Raw genomic sequence first — 20,052 nt, 5'->3', positions numbered from 1 at the left:
AATGCTTGTGTGTTTCCACTTCTCTTGCTTCTCTATGACACCACAAGAATAAGTCTGGAATAGTCTCTGGAAAATGAGATGGGCCACCCCAGCTGAGGGCATCCTAGATTAGCTACCAGCCTGCTGACTGCAGGCAGATATATGAATGAGGCCCAGCCAAGACCAGAAGAACACCTTCTTCTCCCCACAAGCCCAGCCAAGATCAGTGGAACTACCAGATCACTCAAGGACTTACAAAAAATATAAATCATGGTTGACGTGAGCAGCTATCATCATGGCAATGGAGACCTAATAAGGACAGGGCCAACCAGCTCCCCCAGATTAGAGTGAGAAGCCAGGGCCCATGTGGGAAGCCTGGTGTGCTGCGGTCCATGAGGTTGCAAAGAGGCAGACACAACTTAGCAACTGAACAACAAGAGTGTGTAAGGCAGCTGTCGTGAAGTCCTTGGTTTCTCCAGCTGCGGGCTTGGGAGTGGAGTGAAATGAGGACAGAGCTCTTCCTCCAGCTTCTGGTTCAGCAACCCTGTGACAGCACCATTATCTACACAGTGAGTAAAATGTTCCCCCTTTCCCTTTGACTAACAAGGAGTCTGCCACAGAAGGCATCTGAAAATAAATTATACATGAGACACAGTTTCTGAACTAGTTGCAAGTTCTGTTCCAGGATATTTTTACTTTTCTTCAAACATTCCCTCCAGGGGTGAACAATCCCACCAAGAAATTAAATAGAATTAGAAAAGAGCCTTAAAGAGATCCGCTTGGCCCCATCACGGTGAGCTAAGCATATGATAGGGTCCCTGAGGCCCTCTGGAGCTTTGGTATTTGTATCTTCCCTTTAAAATAGCTGAGCAGTATTGCTATAGTGGTGGTCCTTAAGGAGTGTGTTTCAAAGAGAACTGACAATTCCTCCTTCAGTGTGGAGACTGAAACTGTGGACTGTGTCCAAACAGACTTGCCTTCAAATCCCAGTTCTACCAACTTATGACCTAAAACACTCCAGGAAACATGTACTGAAACTCTCTGAGCCTGATTTTCTCACCTGTTAACTGGGGCTGTTAATCGTGGCTACTTCATAGAATTGTTGTGAGGATTAAGAGAGTCAATCCTTTTAAAGGCACACAGTAGTCATTCAAGAAAGGTAAGCAGTATTGTCACATCTTGGACATTCCCCAAGCCACAGAGAATTCTCATCTGGAAAACTTCTGAGCCAAGGATGGTCTCTCCAAGGCATTCCACTCAACTGCCTCTGAGTTTCTGCATCCCTTTTCTCAGTAGTATGTCTCTCCATGAAAATACACCATTCCCTCCAGAGCCCTGCAGGAAGAAATACATTAACAGCTAAAAAGACTGGAAATCAAGCGAATCCCTTGTGGCAGGGAGTGCCAGTGATTACAGAAAAGGCATCACCTTTGCCCTTCTTCCACATAGTTAATGAATGACAAATTTTGTGCTCCAAAGTGACATGAGTCTTTCTCCAAGTTCTGGTATATAAACACATTTAGTAGCCTCCTCTTAGGTCAAAGAAATTGGGACAGAGTTTGAAAGTGTCTATTTATAAATTTGTAGAGTCAGCAAATGGCTGATCTCTGCCACAGAATGAAATCTCTTAAAAAATAAAAAGATTCCCCCCCTACCACCTTATAAAAATGGGAGATGCTTATAGTAGTATCAGCTAGCTACTGTCATAATAATGCTGCATAACAAATCACTCCAAAATTCAGTGGCTTAAAACAACATTTATATTTGTTCATGCGTCTAGAGGTTGACTGGGTGTCACGTCACCTAGTTGGTTTGGCTCTGGGCTACAGGTAGGCTCAGGGCTGTATCTCATGTCTCCCATGCTCCTTGCACCAGTGGGCTGGCCTTGGTGATGTCAGAAGTGCAAGAAAGGAAGAAGAAATGTCCAGTTACTCTTAATGTCTCAGTACACACTCACAAGTCCTCTCTCATTCCAGTGAACACATCCTGTCACATGGCTGAACCCCACATCAGCAGGGAGGGGAAATCTACTCTGCTTCCAGCAGGAAGAACTGCAAAATCATCTGCAAAGGACGCAGGCAGGGCCAGCTTCAGGACGTGCCACCCATGCAGATGCACCTGGGCCCTACCCTCAGGAGGGCCCCGCCTTTGGCTGAACGCTCTGCTGTCAGCTGTGTAAGATTACTAATAAATTTTTGTCATGGATCCCTAAATTTTCATTTTTCCTGGGCCCTGCCAATTATAGAGCCAGACTTGAATATGGGGGAGGATAAAGAATTTGGAACAATAATGGAATCTTCCTACTTAACAAACTGACTTTGGACTACAGAAGTGTCATATTAATTTCCCAACTCCTCCAAGATCCTGCATTCAGCACCACGTGGAAGAATTTCTGCAGTGAACCCAGGTTCACACCATTCGGCTTCAGGTCACACCATGATGCCCTCCCTAAGACAGAGGTGTGGTTCTGACAAGCATGGAACAGGGAGGGGCCCAAGTGGTCACCAGTTGTTACACTTGGGGCCTTACCACCACTTGTTCTTTCCAGAATTAAACTTGGAGCACCTGGCCCCCTGCACCAGACTGGTTATACTTCCCCAGTGAACTGAACCGGAGAAGGCAATGGCACCCCACTCCAGTACTCTTGCCTGGAAAATCCCATGGACAGAGGAGCCTGGTAGGCTCCAGTCCATGGGGTCGCTAAGAGTCGGGCATGACTGAGCGACTTCACTTTCACTTTTCACTTTCATGCATTGGAGAAGGAAATGGCAACCCACTCCAGTATTCTTGCCTGGAATCCCAGGGACAGAGGAGCCTAGTGGGCTGCCGTCTATGGGGTCGCACAGAGTCAGACACGACTGAAGTGACTTAGCAGCAGCAGTAGCAGCAGTGAACTCAACACCCCCACCTACTCCCAACCCCCCCGCCCCACTTATCCTCTTTTTTCACATCCCACTGTGACTGCTCAATGGAAAGAGTAAAATTATCCATCTGTGAGAGCTTTTCACATCCACCACAGTCAGAAAACCTGCAGAGAGACTAGACACAGTCTTGGGGAAATCAGGGGTGTGAAACGGAGAATCAAAGGTTTGTCAAACCAAAGGGACATCCCAAAGCCTCTCAGGCAGGTTCAGTCTAACTCAAAACCATCCCAGACATCAGGCTAACTTCATCTGAGGGAGGTGAACATTTCTTAGTCCCTGAGATGAACAACCCCAAGGTTAGATGACAGCTGCTTATGAACGAAGTTTCTCTTCATTCTATGCCACTCTCAGGCTCTCATTTAAGTTCATTTCCTCTAACCAGTCCCTGAACTTGGAGATGCAACAGGAGGCCCCTAGTCAATCTCCCCCACACGAGAACCCTTCCTGAGAAGAGCCGTCTAACCAACCTCTGCTCTCCATACTCCACCCGGCTCTCTACACTTGACAGTGACCCTCAGAGGCACTGCACGCCTGGTGGGGAGGGCAAGTGGCTCTTGGCACAAGAAGATGAATCATAAGCACAAATTGACACAAGAATCCTGCAGTTCAGACAATTACCCAAAGAACACAGTTTCTGATAATTATAGAGCTAAAAATGGATCCACTCTGAAAATTCCTTCCTTTCTCCCGAGAAAGCTGAGGAGGTGGTTTAACAACAATCAACTGCTGAGATACATCACAGTCCGGGGTACTTGACGAGTTCCAAGAAATTTCTTGGAAGGTACAGTTCCCAGAAGGTGGTGGTGCTAAAGAAACCCATTCACCCTCCCCACCTCCCCCAGCACGTCCTCACAGCTGGGGAATCTGAACTTGGAAGCCCATTCAGAAAGGGAGGGAGGAGGCAGGCCTTCTTGCCCCGTGACTCCGCTTAAATGGCAAGTGACCCTCACCCCTACAAAATGTGAGGGGCTGTGGCCAGTCCCGGGTTACTTCAGCACCGTGGGTATGCTTGGGGATGTTATAAGAAGTTTTAGGCAGCAGCTAAGGGTCAGGATAATAAGAGTAACATTTAGTATGTGCTGAGTATTTATGAGCTAGACGCACATGTATCATCTCATTTAATTCTCACAACTCCATGAGGAGGGTGATGAACTTATCACCCCCACTTCAGAGTCACACTGGGGGTGACACAGAGAATCCAGGCACAGGCGGGAAGTATCAGAAGCCTGCACACTTTGCCACCACCCTACATCATGTGCCCAGTGCCTGTCCAGAACAGGTAGAGAGAATTTATTTGTAAGGTTAAATATAGACTACAAAGAGGGGAGAGGACAGAAACACAGAGGAAAGGAAGGGGATAGAACTTGGAGCTTAGAGACCTTCTGTGTCAATAATGAATACAGTAAAGAGTTAAATTCGATTTTAAAATACAAACCTGATGTAAGTAGCAAATGTGGTAAGATTTAAGTTTTGTGCTCTGTCATGGACACTGCTGAAACGAAGAAATGAAAAGACTATTACAGGATCTAAACAAGCTTCAGAGCTTTTGCACAGCAAAGGAAACCAGCAACAAAATGAAAAGACGACCTATGGAATGGGAGGAAATATGGGCAAATGATATGAACTACAAGGGATTAATGTCCAGAATATACAAACAGCTCACACTACACAGTAGCAAAAAAAAAAAAAAGTTTAAAAATGGGCAGAAGACCGAAATAGGCATTCTTCCAAAGAAGACATACAGATAGCCAACAGGAACACGAAAAAGTGTTCAACATCGCTAATTATTAGAGAAATGCAATCAAAGACACAATGAGATATCACCTTGCATCTGTCAGGTTAACCATCATCAAAAACAGAACTTTCCTACCCTGTTTGGTGGGAATGTAAATTGGTATAGTCACTATGGAGAACAGTAAGGAAGTTCCTTAAAAAACTAAAAATAGAGTTCCCATATGATCCAGCAATCCCACCCTTGGGCATATCTCTGGAGAAAACCATACTTTGAAAAGATACATGCACCCCAATGCTCTCTGCAGCACTATTTACAATGACCGAGACATGGAAGCAACCTAAACGCCCACTGACAGAGGAAAGGATATACAAAGAAGGGGTGTGTGTGTGTGTGTGTATACACACCATGGAATATTACTCAGCCATAAAAAAGGATGAAATAATGTTATTTGCAGCACATGGATGGACCTAGAGATTATCATACTAAGTGAAGTAACTCAGAGAGATAAAGACAAATATCATATGATATAATTTATACGTGGAATCTAAAAAAATGATACAAATGAACTTTCTAAGTCTCAGAAAACAGATTTAGAAAACAAATTTATGGTTACCAAAGGGGAAAGGGGGAAGGAATAAATTAGGAGCTTGGGATTAACATATATATGCTACAGTATTTAAAATAGATAACCAACAAGGGCCTACTATATAGCACAGGGAACTCTACTCAATATTCCGTAATAATCTAAATGGGAAAATAGCTTGAAAAAGAATAGATACATGTATATTCAGTATATTCAGTTATATATATATAACTGAATCACTCTGTTGTATACCGGAAACTAATACATTATAAATCAACTGTTTACTGAGCATGCCTGCTCAGTCGTGCCTGACTGTTTGTGACACTATGGACTGTAGCCCACCAGGCTCCTCTGTCCATGGGATTTCCCAGGCAAGAATACTGGAGTAGATTGCCATTTCCTCCTCCAGGGAATCTTTCCAACTCAAGGTCTGAACCCACGTCTCCTGCATCTTCTGCACTGGCAGGTGGATTCTTTACCACTGAGCTACCTGGGAAGCCCCCCAAATCAATTACATGCCAATATAAACTATTTTTAAATACAATTTCTCTAAAAGAAGCCACAATGAGTTATCACCGCATACCTGTTAGAAAAGTTATCATTAAAAAGTCTATAAGTAATAAATGCTGGAGATGGTAAAAGGAAGAAAAGGGAATCTTCCTACACTGTTGGTGGGAATATGTAAATTGGTGCAGCCACAATGGAAAACAGTATGGAGGTTCCTTAAAAAACTAAAAATAGAGCTATCATGTGATCCAGCAACCCAACTCCTAGGTATATAACCAGGAAAAATGAAAACTCGAATTCAAAATGATACAGGTACCCTAATGTTCACAGCACTATTTATAATAGCCAAGACATGGAGGCAACCTAAGTGCCTATCGATAAACAACTGGCTTAGGAAGATATGGTATATATACATGTATACAATGGAATATTAATTGGTCATAAAAAATGAAATATTGCCATTTGCAGCAACATGGATAGACCTAGAAAATATTATACTTTGGTTGAGTAAGTCAGACAGAGAAAGAAAAATACTGTATGATATGGCTTCTACATAGAATCTAAAAAATAAGACAAATGAACCTATATACAAAACAGAAACAGATTCACAAACATGGAAAACAAATGTATGGTTTCCCAAGGAGAGAGGAAGGAGGGGAAGGACAAATTAGGTGCATGGGATTAACAGATACAAACAACCAAGCATGAAATAGGTGAGTAACGGTTGGCTGTAGAGCACAGGGCCGGAAGATAGGACCTCGGCAGAGGCAGCCACAGGCTACTGCATGCTGTCTGGCTAGAGTCAACGGTCAAGCAACACAAAAAAGTGAGCAAGGCTCAAATGTGACTGATTGAGGTTACTGCTCTGCCAGAGAATTCAGGATGGTACATTTTAAAAGGGTGGCGGGGGGGGACTTGGAGTTGAAAGACCTTGGGTATCAGCCTTAAAAAATAAACTGGAGACTATGGAAGTGACAGCTGGAGAGGATTTTTGGTGTCTAAGACATTCTCTGTGAAAATAATCTACAAATTCATGAATCACCCTTAAAACCAAATGCATGCATGTGTGCTCAGTCGTGTCCAATTCTTTGGACCCTTTGGACTGTAGTCAGCCAGCCTCCTCTGTCCATGGGATTTTTTAGGCAAGAGTACTGGAGTGGGTTGCCATTTCCTCCTCCAGGGGATCTTCCCAAGCCAAGGATCAAATCCATATCTCCTGTGTCTCCTGCATTGGCAGGTGGATTCTTTACCCACTGAGCCATCGGGGAAGCCCCTTAACACCAAATGTCATATGTTATTTTCTTAATCATTCTTTATTCCTTGGATCACTAGTATTTTCATTATCTGAGCTTACTTTCCTGCTCTGTCATAGCAGATGCGGAACCCTGACATACTGAGTTTCTTGAAAAACAGTAAAGGACAAGTAATTAGCTAGAAAAATAACTGACTTCTTGATTAAGCTCTCTCTCCCAATGAAAGGCATCATTATTGAAATATAGGGAAAAAAATCAAAAGCTTGCAAAATTGTTTCCCTTCCATCAATGTTGGCGTGGCATTTGATTTCTCTCCTATTCACATAAAGCTCAAAAACTCCTTTTGGGTGGACGGGTGGCTTTCCTACAGCCTGTAGCCCATCCACTCTGAATAGAGATCAGGGATGTCCCTTGGCTCAAGGTAATGGACACTTAGTTTTACATGCAAGTTGCTATTCTCCACACTTTGCTACAAAAAGTACATGCTTTCCTTACTGGAGAGTGGCAGACTGATCTCTCTGTCACAGGGGTCTCCCAGCTACATCATAGAGCCCTGCTAAATACTAAGCTTAAGCTGTACATGCATACATGAATATGCGTGCACACGTGTGCTTTCTGAATGCGCTGAGGGCAGCTGTGACCTACTGACCATTCATTCAGAGAAACTCTCTGAATGTCTGGCTCCCCCTTTAATAATATCTCCCATCCCACCCCTCCAACACTCCTGATGATGCTGTCAATCAAACTGCAAAGCTGAGTGGCAGGTTGAAACCTCAAATGAAACCCAACAACCAGTTAAAAACTTGGCTGAGCCAGGCGGGAGCATTTCTGAGCCCAGCATCAGACAGGAACAAAGGCTGTGAAGCAGTTATCAGCTGTAAAGGCCATCCATCATCAAGCAAAGATAAAGAACCTCAAAATCCAACCAGAGGGCACTTGCAAATATCCAGTGCGGTCCTGACACTTTGATTGATGGCCACCCCTTTTAATTAGTGCCTCTTGTCTCTGGAGGTTTCCAAAGAACTCACTTGCTCCCACCTCCTTCTCCCCCACCATCATTTGCCTTCGTGGGGAGACAGGGACCGAAGCAGGCGTTCAGCCTCACCAGTCCCTTTCACTGTGTGACCACCCGTGACCATGTGATCATCCACCCTTTGGCATGGGGCACTTGCACTGACCTTTCGCAGAAGGAAGCATATTCGCTCAATGTTCCTCAGCCGTTCCCTCTATCAGGAGGCACAAGAAAGAAAAGAGAGGGGAGGTTAGGTCTTCTGCTGGAAAAACAGGAGAAACCCCTCATTCAGCCCCTAGTGGAGGAGGCAGAGTCCACCACAGACCCTTCCCAGCCATGACCTTCAAGCTCCAACCTTTTGCTAAGAAGAATTTCAGCTCATATAACTCAAGAGCAAAAAAAAAAAAACAAACACCACACAAATAAACCAATTAAAAATGGGCAGAGGATCTGAACAGTTTTCCAAAGACATACAGGTGGCCACCAGGCACATGAAAAGGTGCTCAATCTCACTAATCACCAGGAAAATCCAAATTAAAACCAAAATGAGATATCACCTCACATCGGTTAGAATGACTAGCATCAAAAAGACAAGTGATACCAAGTGCTGGTGAGGCTGTGAGGAAAAAAATGAACCCTCCTACACTGTTGGTGGGAGTGTAAATTGGTACAGTCACTATGGAAAACAGTATGGAGGTTCCTCAAAAAATTAAAAATAGAAGTACCACATGATCCAGCATTCCACTTCTGGATATATCCAAAGGAAACAAAATTACTATACTGAAGAAATATCTGCACCATTATGTTCATAACAGCTTTTTTAGAGTAGCCAAGACATAGAAATAACCTAAGTGTCCATTGACAGATGAATGGATAAATCAGTTGTATATACATAAATAATGGGATATTATTCGGCCATAAAAAGGAAACCTTGCCATTTGTGACAACATAGACAGACCTCAAGGGCACTATGCTAAATGAAACATCAGAGAAAGACAAATACTGTGTGGTCTCATTTATTTCTGTAATCCAAAAACAAAACAATAAGAACAAGACAAACTCACAGAAAAAGAGATCAGATTTGCAGTTACCAGAGGTAGAGAGGGAATTTGATGATGGTGATCAAAAGTTAAAATCTTCCAGTTATAAGGCAAATAATGGGATGTAATGTATAACATAACAAGTATAGCTAAGATGCTATGTGGCATATTTGAAAGTTGCTAAGTGAATAAATCCCCAAAATTTCATCACAAGGAAAATATTTTTCTTTCACGTCTATACGACATGATGGATGCTAACCATTTATTTTGCAATGTTAACCAATTATTTTGCAACATTTGCAAGTCAAGTCATTATGCCATACACCTGAAACTAAATATACTGCTATGTGCCCATTATATCTTAATAAAACTGAAAGAAATAAGAGTTTCAAGCTTTTCTCTACTGACCTTGTCACAGTTATTTGCTCTTAACCCAACTTCCCCAGCAAACAGCATGGGGTTCAGCTTTCTTTTCAGCCCAGCACAGGTTTCTTTATTTTTTTTTCCTACAACCTCCATGTCCCTGTAAGACAATCAAACTAAAGAATAGGGACCACGTGCTCATGAATGTCCTGAAGCCTGGAGTCAGACCCCCTGGAGGGCTTCCCATTCAAGTCTCCAAGAGCATATGTGCCTGATTAGTGTATAAGATGGGGAAGCTCTCTGCCCTTGACTTTATTTTTCTAAAGTGACTGTATTTAGAGGAAGCAATCTTCCCACTCATTAGACACCAGCAGTGCCCCCGGGCTAAGAATTTTCAAGATGGCCGTCTCTAGAGTTTGGCTCACTGCCATGGAAAAATGCCCCAGGGGTGGGCAGGTGATGATGCTAGGCTCACACACTGAACGTTGCCTCCCCTTTCCCGCAGTGACTTTCGCGATCTCTGAAACCACCCTGAACACAGCTGTGGCATCTCCTGGTGCTTCATTACCAAGGCAATTTGGTTGCGGTAGACATGATGATAATGAGGCTCCTCCTGGATCTCGAGAAGACAGGTGGCTGGGCCACTTCAATTTCTCTAATTAAATCACAAATATAGCAATTCCTGTGCATCCTTTAAGCCCAGAGGAAAGAGCCCACACCAGGACAAATTAGCGTCCACGGGGCTAGGAAGACAGACCACATCCTCCTCAACACACGTGTGCTTGCTTGTGTACAAGCAAACGCACGCGCGCACACACACACACACACACACACACACACACACACAGCTGGGCATCGAGGCTGCCTAAACAGAGAACGTGTGAAAAGACGTGAGATCCCAAGGATGAAAGGGGGGCGGAGTTCAGGACACACTCGAGCTCTTTCTCCAGCAAGCCAGATCCTCTGAAGAACAACATTTCTCCTTACTTTACAGTGATGTTAAATGTCCCATTGATAAAAGGAAAGGGAAAGGGTTACCATGAGAAACTCAGAGTAGAAACAAAGCATTCCTCCTCTTCTCACTGGCTGGAAGCGGGGACTGGTGGTCAACCAAAGGGTCCCACAGTATTTAGAGCTTAAATCTAAAGAACCAGTGGACCTCATGTGTGTTCATTTAGAAATACTCCACACCAATCAGCAGCTGTTTGCACAAATTTGTCCAGGACTACAGTTAGCAACCAGTGAAGCAGCTTTGTCAAGCCACCTGAGCCTGAGATGCTGCTGCAGAGGCTCTATGGGGGCCCAGAGAGCTTAAGGATGAGTTAAATTAGGCATCCAAAGTTTAAGTTCCTGCCAGGGAGTAACATCATAAAATCCAGGGGGAATGTGCCTAATACTCTTGCATTAGGGCTTTAAAAAGTATCAGACAGGAGTCCTTTACAAAGCTAAGGGCTTTAGTTTATCTATAAGATGTCTGGCCTTTGGGACCCAGACTCCTTAATTAATTCATTGACTGATTAGATGTGTGGCTTTATTTTTTTAAACTTTTATTGGAGTATAGTTGATTTACAATGCTATGTCAGCTTCAGGTGTACAATAAAGGGAATCAGTTACATACATACATATATCCAGTCTTTTTAAGATTCTTTTCCCACATTACTACAAATATTGAGTCCCCTGTGCTATACAGTAGGTCCTAATAGTTATCTTTTATATATGAACGTGAAAGTCGCTCAGTCGTGTCCGACTCTTTGTGACCCCATGGACTATATAGTCCATGGAATTCTCCAGGCCAGAATATTGGAATGGGTAGCCTTTCCCTTTTCCAGGGGATCTTCCCAACCCAGGAATCGAACTGGGGTCTCCTGCATTGCAGGTGGATTCTTTACCAACTGAGCTATCAGGGAAGCCTATTTTATACACAGTAGTGTATATATGTCGATCCCAACCTCCTAATTTATCCCCCCTCTTTCCCACCCCTGGTAAGCATAAATTTGTTTTCTATATCTGTGAACAAGTGTGGCTTTCATCATAGGAATAAAAAGTTGAGGTTCAGCTTCTCTGCTATGCAACCTCACCCTTTAACAGTCATTCATTCTTTCAGCAACAAAGTTATTAAGCACCTACTGTGTGCAGGTTCTGTCCTTGCACTGACCTTGTGCAGAAGCTTCCCATTGGACATACACTGGTCCTAATTTTCTTTGTTCTGCCCGAACTAAGAAAACTGTCAAGGTAAGATGGAAACGGGCATCACGAACCTGTCTCCTGGTTTCATCAACCCTCTTGCACCTTGGTGTTGAATTCACATGATTGGATTTGAGGGGCAGGACACAAGGAACTCTGGGTGTTCTAAGTGAGCCACTTTCTCATTTGAGCCCAAGCCACCAGAAGGAAGCAAAACAGGCTCTTGACTCCCTGACATTCCAAACAGAAGCACCCTCTCAGCCTAGAGCAGCTCTGTGCACCTGGTCGATATTGACGGGCCAGGTGTGCGATGCTGGTGCCAACCACAAAAACATCCAGAGTGAAAGGAGGCCCGAGGTGCAACCCTTTCAGGTCTGGAGGAGCCAAGTTACCCCTGGGGGGTGGTGAGGCTGGCAGATGGAAACAAAATGAATTTTAAATAATGACAAGTTTCACAAGACAGGTCAGTTTTAAAGTAGATCTTAGGGATTCTTCCAACTTGCCACAAAACTCTGCTTCACACGGTTGACTTAGAAAGGGTAGGCTCTGTTTCACAGAATCAAGGGATTATAAAAACAGGTGTTTAAAGAATCAGATCTATCTCTTTTTCTACAACATAGAGTAAGTGGTAAGAACACAAGCAGACCTGGGTTCCAATTCTGACTTCACTGCGCATGAACTTTGAGTCCTTGGATAAGAGTCTAAATTGGGCAAATGAGGCCTGTCTCACAGAGTTATGAGAATTTTAGGTTTTATGTGTGTGTGTGTGTGTGTGTGTGTGTGTGTGTGTGTGTGTCTATATGGGGCTTCCCTGGTGGCTCAGCAGTAAGGAATCTGCCTGCAATGTAGGAAACACAAGAATAATCCTTGGAGAAGGAAATGGCAACCTACTCCAGTATTCTTGCCTGGAGAATCCCATGGACAGAAGAGCCTGGTGGGCCCCAGTCCATGGGGTCACAAAAGTTGGACATGACTTAGCAACTAAATCACCACTGAATATATATATATATATATATATATATATATATATATATATAGTTTCTTCAGTTCGGTTCAGTTCAGTTGCTCAGTCATGTCAGAATCTGCAACCCCATGGACTGCAGCACACCAGGCCTCCCTGTGCAACACCAACTCCCGGAGTTTACTCAAACTCGTGTCCATTAAGTCAGTGATGCCATCCAACTATCTCATCTTCTGTCATCCCCTTCTCCTCTCGCCTTCAATCTTTCCCAGCATCAGGGTCTTTTCAGATAAGTCAGTTCTTTCCATCAGGTGGCCCAAGTATTGGAGTTTCAGCTTCAGCTTCAGCATGAGTCCTTCCAATGAATATTCAGGACTGATTTCCTTTAGGATGGACTGGTTGGATCTCCTTGCAGTCCAAGGGACTCTCAAGAATCTTCTCCAACACCACAGTTCAAAAGCATCAATTCCTCGGCGCTGAGCTTTCTTTATAGTCCAACTCTCACATCCATACATGACTACTGGAGAAACCATAGCTTTGCCTAGATGGACCTTTGTTGGCAAATTAATGTCTCTGCTTTTTAATATACTGTCTAGGTTGGTCATAACTCTTCATCCAAAGAGCAAGCATGTTTTAATCATGGCTGCAGTCACCATCTGCAGTGATTTTGGAGCCCAAAAGGGTAAAGTCTGTCACTGTTTCCACTGTTTCCCCATCTATTTGCCATGAAATGATGGGACCAGATGCCATGATCTTAGTTTTCTGAATGTTGAGTTTTTTCCCCAGCTTTTTCACTCTCCTCTTTCACTTTCATCAAGAGGCTCTTTAGTTCTTCACTTTCTGCCGTAAGGGTGGTGTTATCTGCATATCTGAGGTTATTGATATTTCACCCTGCAATCTTGTGCTTGTGATCTGGAATCTTGTGATTTCAGTTTGTGCTTCATCTAGTCCAGTATTTCTCATGATGTACTCTGCATATAAGTTAAATAAGCAGGGTGACAATATACAGCCTTGACGTATTCCTTTCCCAATTTGGAACCAGTCTGTCGTTCCAAGTCCAGTTCTAACTGTTGCTTCTTGACCTGCATACAGATTTATCAGGAGGCAGGGAAGGTGGCCTGGTATTCCCATCTCTTGAAGAATTTTCCACAGTTTGTTGTGATCCACACAGTCAAAGGCTTTGGCGTAGTCAATAAAGCAGCAGTAGATGTTTTTCTGGAACTTTCTTGCTTTTCGAAGATCCCACTGATGTTGGCAATTTGATCTCTGGTTCCTCTGGATTTTCTAAATCCAGCTTGAACATCTGAAAGTTCATGGTTCACATACTGCTGAAGCCTGGCTTGGAGAATTTTGAGCATTATTTTGCTAGCGTGTGAGATGAATGCAATTGTGCAGTAGTTTGAACATTCTTTGCATTGCCTTTCTTTGGGATTGGAATGAAAACTGACCTTTTCCAGTCCTATGGCTACTGCTGAGTTTTTCAAATTTGCTAGCCTATTGAGTGCAGCACTTTCACAGCATCATCTTTTAGGATTTGAAATAGCTCAACTGGAATTCCATCACCTCCACTAGCTTAGTTCATAGTGATGCTTCCTAAGGCCCACTTGACTTCACATTCCAGGATGTCTGGCTCTAGGTGAGCGATCACACCATTGTGATTATCTGGGTCACAAAGATCTTTTTTGTATAATTCATCTGTGTCTTCTTGCCACCTCTTCTTAATATCTTCTGCTTCTGTTAGGTTCACACATTTTCTGTCCTTTATTGTGCCTATCTTTGCATGAAATGTTCCCTTGGTATCTCTAATTTTCTTGAAGAGATCTCTAGTCTTTCCCATTCTATGGTTTTCCTCTATTTCTTTGCATGGATCACTGAGGAAGGCTTTCTTATCTCTCCTTGCTCTTCTTTGGAACTCTGCATTCAGATGGGTATATCTTTCCTTTTCTCCTTTGCCTTTTGCTTCTCTTCTTTTCAAAGCTATTTATAAGACCTCCTCAGACAACTATTTTGCTTTTTTGCATTTCTTTTTCTTGGGGATGGTCTTAATCATTGCCTCCTATACAATGTCACAAACCTCCATCCATAGTTCTTTAGGCACTCTGTCTATCAGGTTTAATCCCTTGAATCTATTTCTCACTTCCACTGTATAATCGTAAGGAATTTTATTTAGGTCATATCTGAATGGTCTAGTGTTTTTCCCTACTTTCTTCAATTTAAGTCTGAATTTGGCAATAAGGAGTTCATGATCTGAGCCACAGTCAGCTCCGGGTCTTGTTTCTGCTGACTGTATAGAGCTTCTCCATCATTGGCTGCAAAGAATATAATCAATCTGATTTCAGTATTGGCCATCTGGTGATGTCCATATGTAGAGTCTTCTCTTGTATTGTTGGAATGTAATAAAACCCACCCAAAATTTAACAGTAATAACTGTTAAATAATAATCCAATAATAACCCTGTACTTTACAAGTGGACACCAAAGCCTGTTCCCTTGGTCTTTTAGTACCTCCCGAAGAATACAACTCTCTTCAGGGGGCCCACAGCTAAGGAGAACAGACCTCTTTGTACCTATCACTAGAGAATTATGTCACTAAATGATGCCACTAAAGCCTTCCAGGTTAATACTAATATTCACACAGATATATACTATATATGTGTGTGTGTGTGTGTATATGTATAGTCACACTAGTAAATCCTGGCATTCACTCTACAACTTTTAACTGAAACTATCAATAGAACTATTCAAACAAAAACTTGCCTTAGTCCTGGAAACCAGGGCCTGGAGGGAAGTTCAACACAATGCAGGCTCACTGAGCTTATTAGACTGAGAGACAGACCTGCATGAACTATGAGCTCCATCCTTTGAGTTCTGGTCCAGAAGAATCTGGAAAAGGCTCTGTACAGGCCTGGCTGGTGCCTGGCTCTGGGACGTGGGCTGCACTGAGCCAATGAGTGGATAGCCAGCATCCACCCGACTCTGCAGACACGAGGTCCTTTTCCTCTGCTCGTGTCGAGGCTTCTTCCTACATCCATTCCAGGCACGTGGAAGCAGTGGTCATGGCCTGACAAGCCAGACAGAGCAGCAGGACTCAGGGAGCAGCAGGGGCAGGGGGTTTCTCATATTCTGAACCAGGGCCAGACAACTGGACTACATCAGGTTCCCAGGGGAAGGCGAACCGACCTCAAACCCAGACAGCCTCCCAAGATGAATGCTCCCTGGGTGATGGATACAGTGAAATGAGCTGTGCATGTTAACCCCCTGCAAGTTTCCCTCTGAGAAACCTGGCAAAGTACAGAGTGGGGATGACCACAGTGATGCTCCCACATCCACCAATGTGATGGACAGCCTGGAGCCGCTCTCCCTGCTCAAGACCCACTAACACGGGGCCACGAGGAATCCACAGCCACGGCACACAGAGCTTTCCCACCCAGGTACTGGGACTGCTATACTTGACTTTTCAGGATAAGTTGAGACCTCTGCAGCCTCAGGGACTACCACCCTGAACCAGACATGGAGGTGCAGCCAGGGCCAAGTATGTGCTTCACTCACCCTACTCATCAAAACCTTACCCTCCTTCACAGGCCCTGGGTGGCTTGGAAGGACACCACCCTTCCAGTCACCCACAACTCACCGCGTGAAGAGGGTTGCACTGGTCGATGGGGCTCTTAAAATCCGTTCTTAACTCATCAAAGGCAATTATCTGAAATGGAAAACACAGAGTCAAGATGTTAGTGCAAAGATGAGTCAGTTCACCAAGTGGAAAGCTTCCTATAGATGTGGTCCAAAATAACTCAGGAGGCAGGAGAGGGGTGCCAATGACATGACACTGGCCAGGAATCACTGTCAAAGCTGGTGAGGGGCACTTGGGGTTGACTGTACTCTCCTGTCTACATTGTATATGCCTGAAAATCCCCTACATGGGGAATGAGAAGGATGTTGTTTAAGGGTACATATTTAAAATAGCAAATAAATAAGTCCTGGAGACCTAATACACTGTACAGTGGTAACAGAAAACAAAACTGTATTATAAACATTATACTTGCTAAGAGACTAGATCTTAATTGTTTCAAGTACTAGAAAAAATGGTAACTGTGATGGGCTAGAGGTGTTAGTTAAGGTGAAAGGGGCAAGCATATTGTAACATAAATATACCAAATCCATACACTGTACACCTTAGATGTACTCAATGTTGTATGTCAACTATCTGAATTTTTTAAATCCCCCAAATAAAGGTTTTTTTAAGTTTCCTGTGCTTCATAAAAATGTAGAGAAAACTTTGTTACAGTGAGAGCAGGTTGGGCTTTGGATAAAGGTACACACACACACAAAGTTAAAACTTGAAACCAGCACTTTCCATTTTCTCCTGAAGGAAAAAGTTGTTTATTTTTTACTTTTGTTTATTCTGGCAGAGATGCTGATTAGAAGTTTAATGGATAGAAGTCAGGCAAAAGGGAAAAGAGAAAATTAAGAAAGCAGAGTTGACAATACTAGGAACAATTGAATCTTTAGTCATCCAAAGGCTGGACGATCAGCTCCTGGACAATCAAGGTGTCAAGCTCACTCCATTGGACTTGAGTTCTCAAGGTCATTCTGGACAGAAGCTCAAAGGCCCCCAGAAAGCAATGGTTTCCCTATCTGTCTGGAGGGGAAAATATTAGAGGTGCCCTTCTCCAGTCACAGAATGAGGCACGACCCAGCCACAGAAAGAACTAGGTAAAAGGGACGCTTCCTAACCCCGACCACTTTGTCCCTCAGGTGTCGCCAGGGACTCAATAACAGAACACAGGTGTGTACAGCCAGTAAGGTGTCCTCTCCTAGGGTGCGAAGGTCTCAGGACCTGTCCTGGTCTGCACACAAATGGACAAACCAACTCCCCCAGGAAGGCATATCCCAGGGGTCCCTGAACACTCGGGAGAATTGCTGAATGAAGCTAGTGCCCCTGTCCAAAACAGTCCCTGTTCCAGCAGCAGGGGTTGAGAGCAAGTACCGAGTGAGAGAAAATGACTTGTTTCCCTTAAAAAAGTAGGTATGATTTTAGCTCAGTCACATGTCATTCTGATTTTAATACTCTTACAGAATTAGGGAAGAATTCTAGTGTAAGTAATATTAGAGAGACACATTTCTGTATCATCCCTTGCCAGATAGTTCATTATCCAGCTGATACTTGAAGCTTTAGTAACAAGAAACTCACCAGTTACTGAAGATGTTCCTTCTATCCCTGGCTTACCTCTAATTAATCATTATCTTCCTTAACTGAACTCACATATAACTCCCTAAGGTTTCCACCCACATGCTAAGCCAGTGTGAGCAAACCACAGCCCACAGGTCAAATCTAGCTGGCCACTCATTTCTGCACAACCTGTGTGCTAAGAATGGTTTTTACATCTTTAGAATAACAGAAAAAATTAAAAGAATAATATTTTGTGACACATTAAAATTAGATCATTTCAAATTTCAGTGTTCATCGATAAAGTTTCATTGGAACATAGACACATGCATTCTTTTATACATTCTTTTATACATATCTATTTTCTTGCACCACAATGGCTGAGTTGAGTAGCTGCAACAGAAACCATATGGGCAGCAAAGCTCAAAATAGTTACTATCTTGCTCTTTAATGAAAAAAACTTGCTAACCTCTGTTCTATTCTTTTATTTCTCCTCTGAGCTGCATGTTGTCCAATATGATAGCCACATTTGGCTATTTTAATTTTAATTAGTTAAAATTAAATTTAAAATTCAGTTCCCACATTCTAATTGCTTAAAATCACATCTTTCTAGTAGCTATTAAACAGCATAGATATAACACATTTCCATCATCACAGAAGGTTCTATTGTAATGCACTGCTTTAGAGACACAGAGGATCACTGAATCCCTCTTCCACAAGGAATTCCTATCAGTATTGACAGCTATGGTGAACCCAGCAAATCCTTCTTCAGGCTAAATCTCTCCAACCATTATATATATATATATATATATATATATATATATATGTTTTTGTTTTTTTTTTTAAGTCACTCAGTCGTGTCTGATTCTTTGTGATCCCATGGGCTATACAGTCCATGGAATTCTTCATGCTAGGATACTGGAGTGGGCAGCCGTTATGTTAACTGGCACTAAATTATCTCACCCTTCTGATTGTCCTTCAGTCACATTACAGTTGTAAACGTCTTTACTAAAACATGACTGTCAGAACTAAACACCATACTCAAGGTGAGGTCAGTTGGCTCAGAGAGTAAAAGCACCACTCACCTCCTCTGTTCTGTAAACTGTACCTCTGTTAACGTGACCTGATAGCATTAGCCTTTTTGTAGACACATCATATGCCTGGTTTCATACTGAACTTGCGTTACATAACAGCCCAGGTCTTTTTTATGTGCTTCAGTTAAACTAAACCCATTTCATTCCACACACCCATTATTGGATTATTGGTCCCTAAAAGCTGTAACTGACATTTATCCCTTTTAACTCCTCCTTATTGGTCCAATGTGTTGAGATATGTCTCCAAACTACAAATGTTAATGAACATAATGTGCTCAACATCTACATCTATATCCCCAGATATAAATGCAAACTGAGCAGAACCAAGGGCAGAGCCTGAAGATCGCCCTCCTAGATCCCAGCAGGCTGACATAAGCAAGCATTCCACTCATTATGTACCTAATTATAAAGACAATTCATCAGATTTCATCTAGTCAACTAAAAATCTCTGGATGGCGTTAGAACCCCATTACTGTTGATACAACATATATAAGCTCCCCAAAGAGGCTGGTAGTCCATTCAGAAAAGGGATCAAGCCCCCCACATCACCGCTGTAACTGAAGACACAAACCTGCGTGATTCCCGCCTCCAGCCCGCTCCCTATCTAAGTAAAGGGATGTGAGTCTGGGCTGAAGGGAACAAAGGCAGCTGATGCTTGAAGCAGCTAGACAGGAGCCCCAGGGGGTTTCAAGCTGCTGAGTTGAGTCTGACAGCAGGCAACCACAGCCCATCTCAGGACCCGACTTGAAGGAAGGTGTGAAAAAAGGAAGGCCAGAGTGAAGCTTATGCCTTCAAGCTCCATGAGATAACAATTACTTCATGGGCTTTCTGATAATGGTGATGGTAATGGACAGAAAGGCCTTCAGTATCCCCTCCCTGGCATGCATGCATGCTAAGTCGCTTCAGTCGTGTCTGACTCTGTGCGACCCCATAGACAGCAGCCCACCAGGCTCCGCCGTCCCTGGGATTCTCCAGGCAAGAACAGTGGAGTGGGTTGCCATTTCCTTCTCCAATGCATGGAAGTGAAAAGTGAAAGTGAAGTCGCTCAGTCCTGTCCGATCCTCAGCGACCCCGTGGACTGCAGCCTTCCAGGCTCCTCTGTCCATGGGATTTTCCAGGCAAGAGTACTGGAGTGGGGTGCCATTGCCTTCCGCTAACTACTAACTAAACAATCCATCCATTCACTTGACATTCAGTGAGCACTTCTTACCCACAGGCACTGGGCTAGCCCCTGCAGGTACAAAAATCAAC

The 20,052-nt window shown here is 43.3% G+C and overlaps 1 protein-coding gene across 32 annotated transcripts in view; it reads right to left on the bottom strand.

The window, feature by feature from the left end:
* The window catches only part of CNIH3 (cornichon family AMPA receptor auxiliary protein 3), a 153,991-nt gene that overhangs the window by 58,838 nt on the left and 75,101 nt on the right, over positions 1 to 20,052 (bottom strand). For 19 of the 32 annotated variants that reach the window (XM_061382343.1, XM_061382358.1, XM_061382336.1 and 16 more), the window contains 2 exons: positions 16,172 to 16,240; positions 8,160 to 8,207 (listed from right to left, as the gene is read on the bottom strand). In XM_061382343.1, coding sequence (XP_061238327.1) covers positions 8,160 to 8,207; positions 16,172 to 16,240 — 117 coding nt within the window. Of the gene's footprint in view, positions 1 to 1,039; positions 1,315 to 8,159; positions 8,208 to 16,171; positions 16,241 to 20,052 lie in introns of all 32 variants that reach the window. The other 13 variants (XM_061382348.1, XM_061382347.1, XM_061382349.1 and 10 more) reach the window with 3 other exon arrangements.

Source organism: Bos javanicus, chromosome 16, assembly GCF_032452875.1.
Source record: "Bos javanicus breed banteng chromosome 16, ARS-OSU_banteng_1.0, whole genome shotgun sequence".
NCBI classification, from domain to species: Eukaryota; Metazoa; Chordata; class Mammalia; order Artiodactyla; family Bovidae; genus Bos; species Bos javanicus.
Note: the sequence above shows the minus strand (reverse complement) of the source record. Positions and strands in the feature narration are given on the sequence as shown.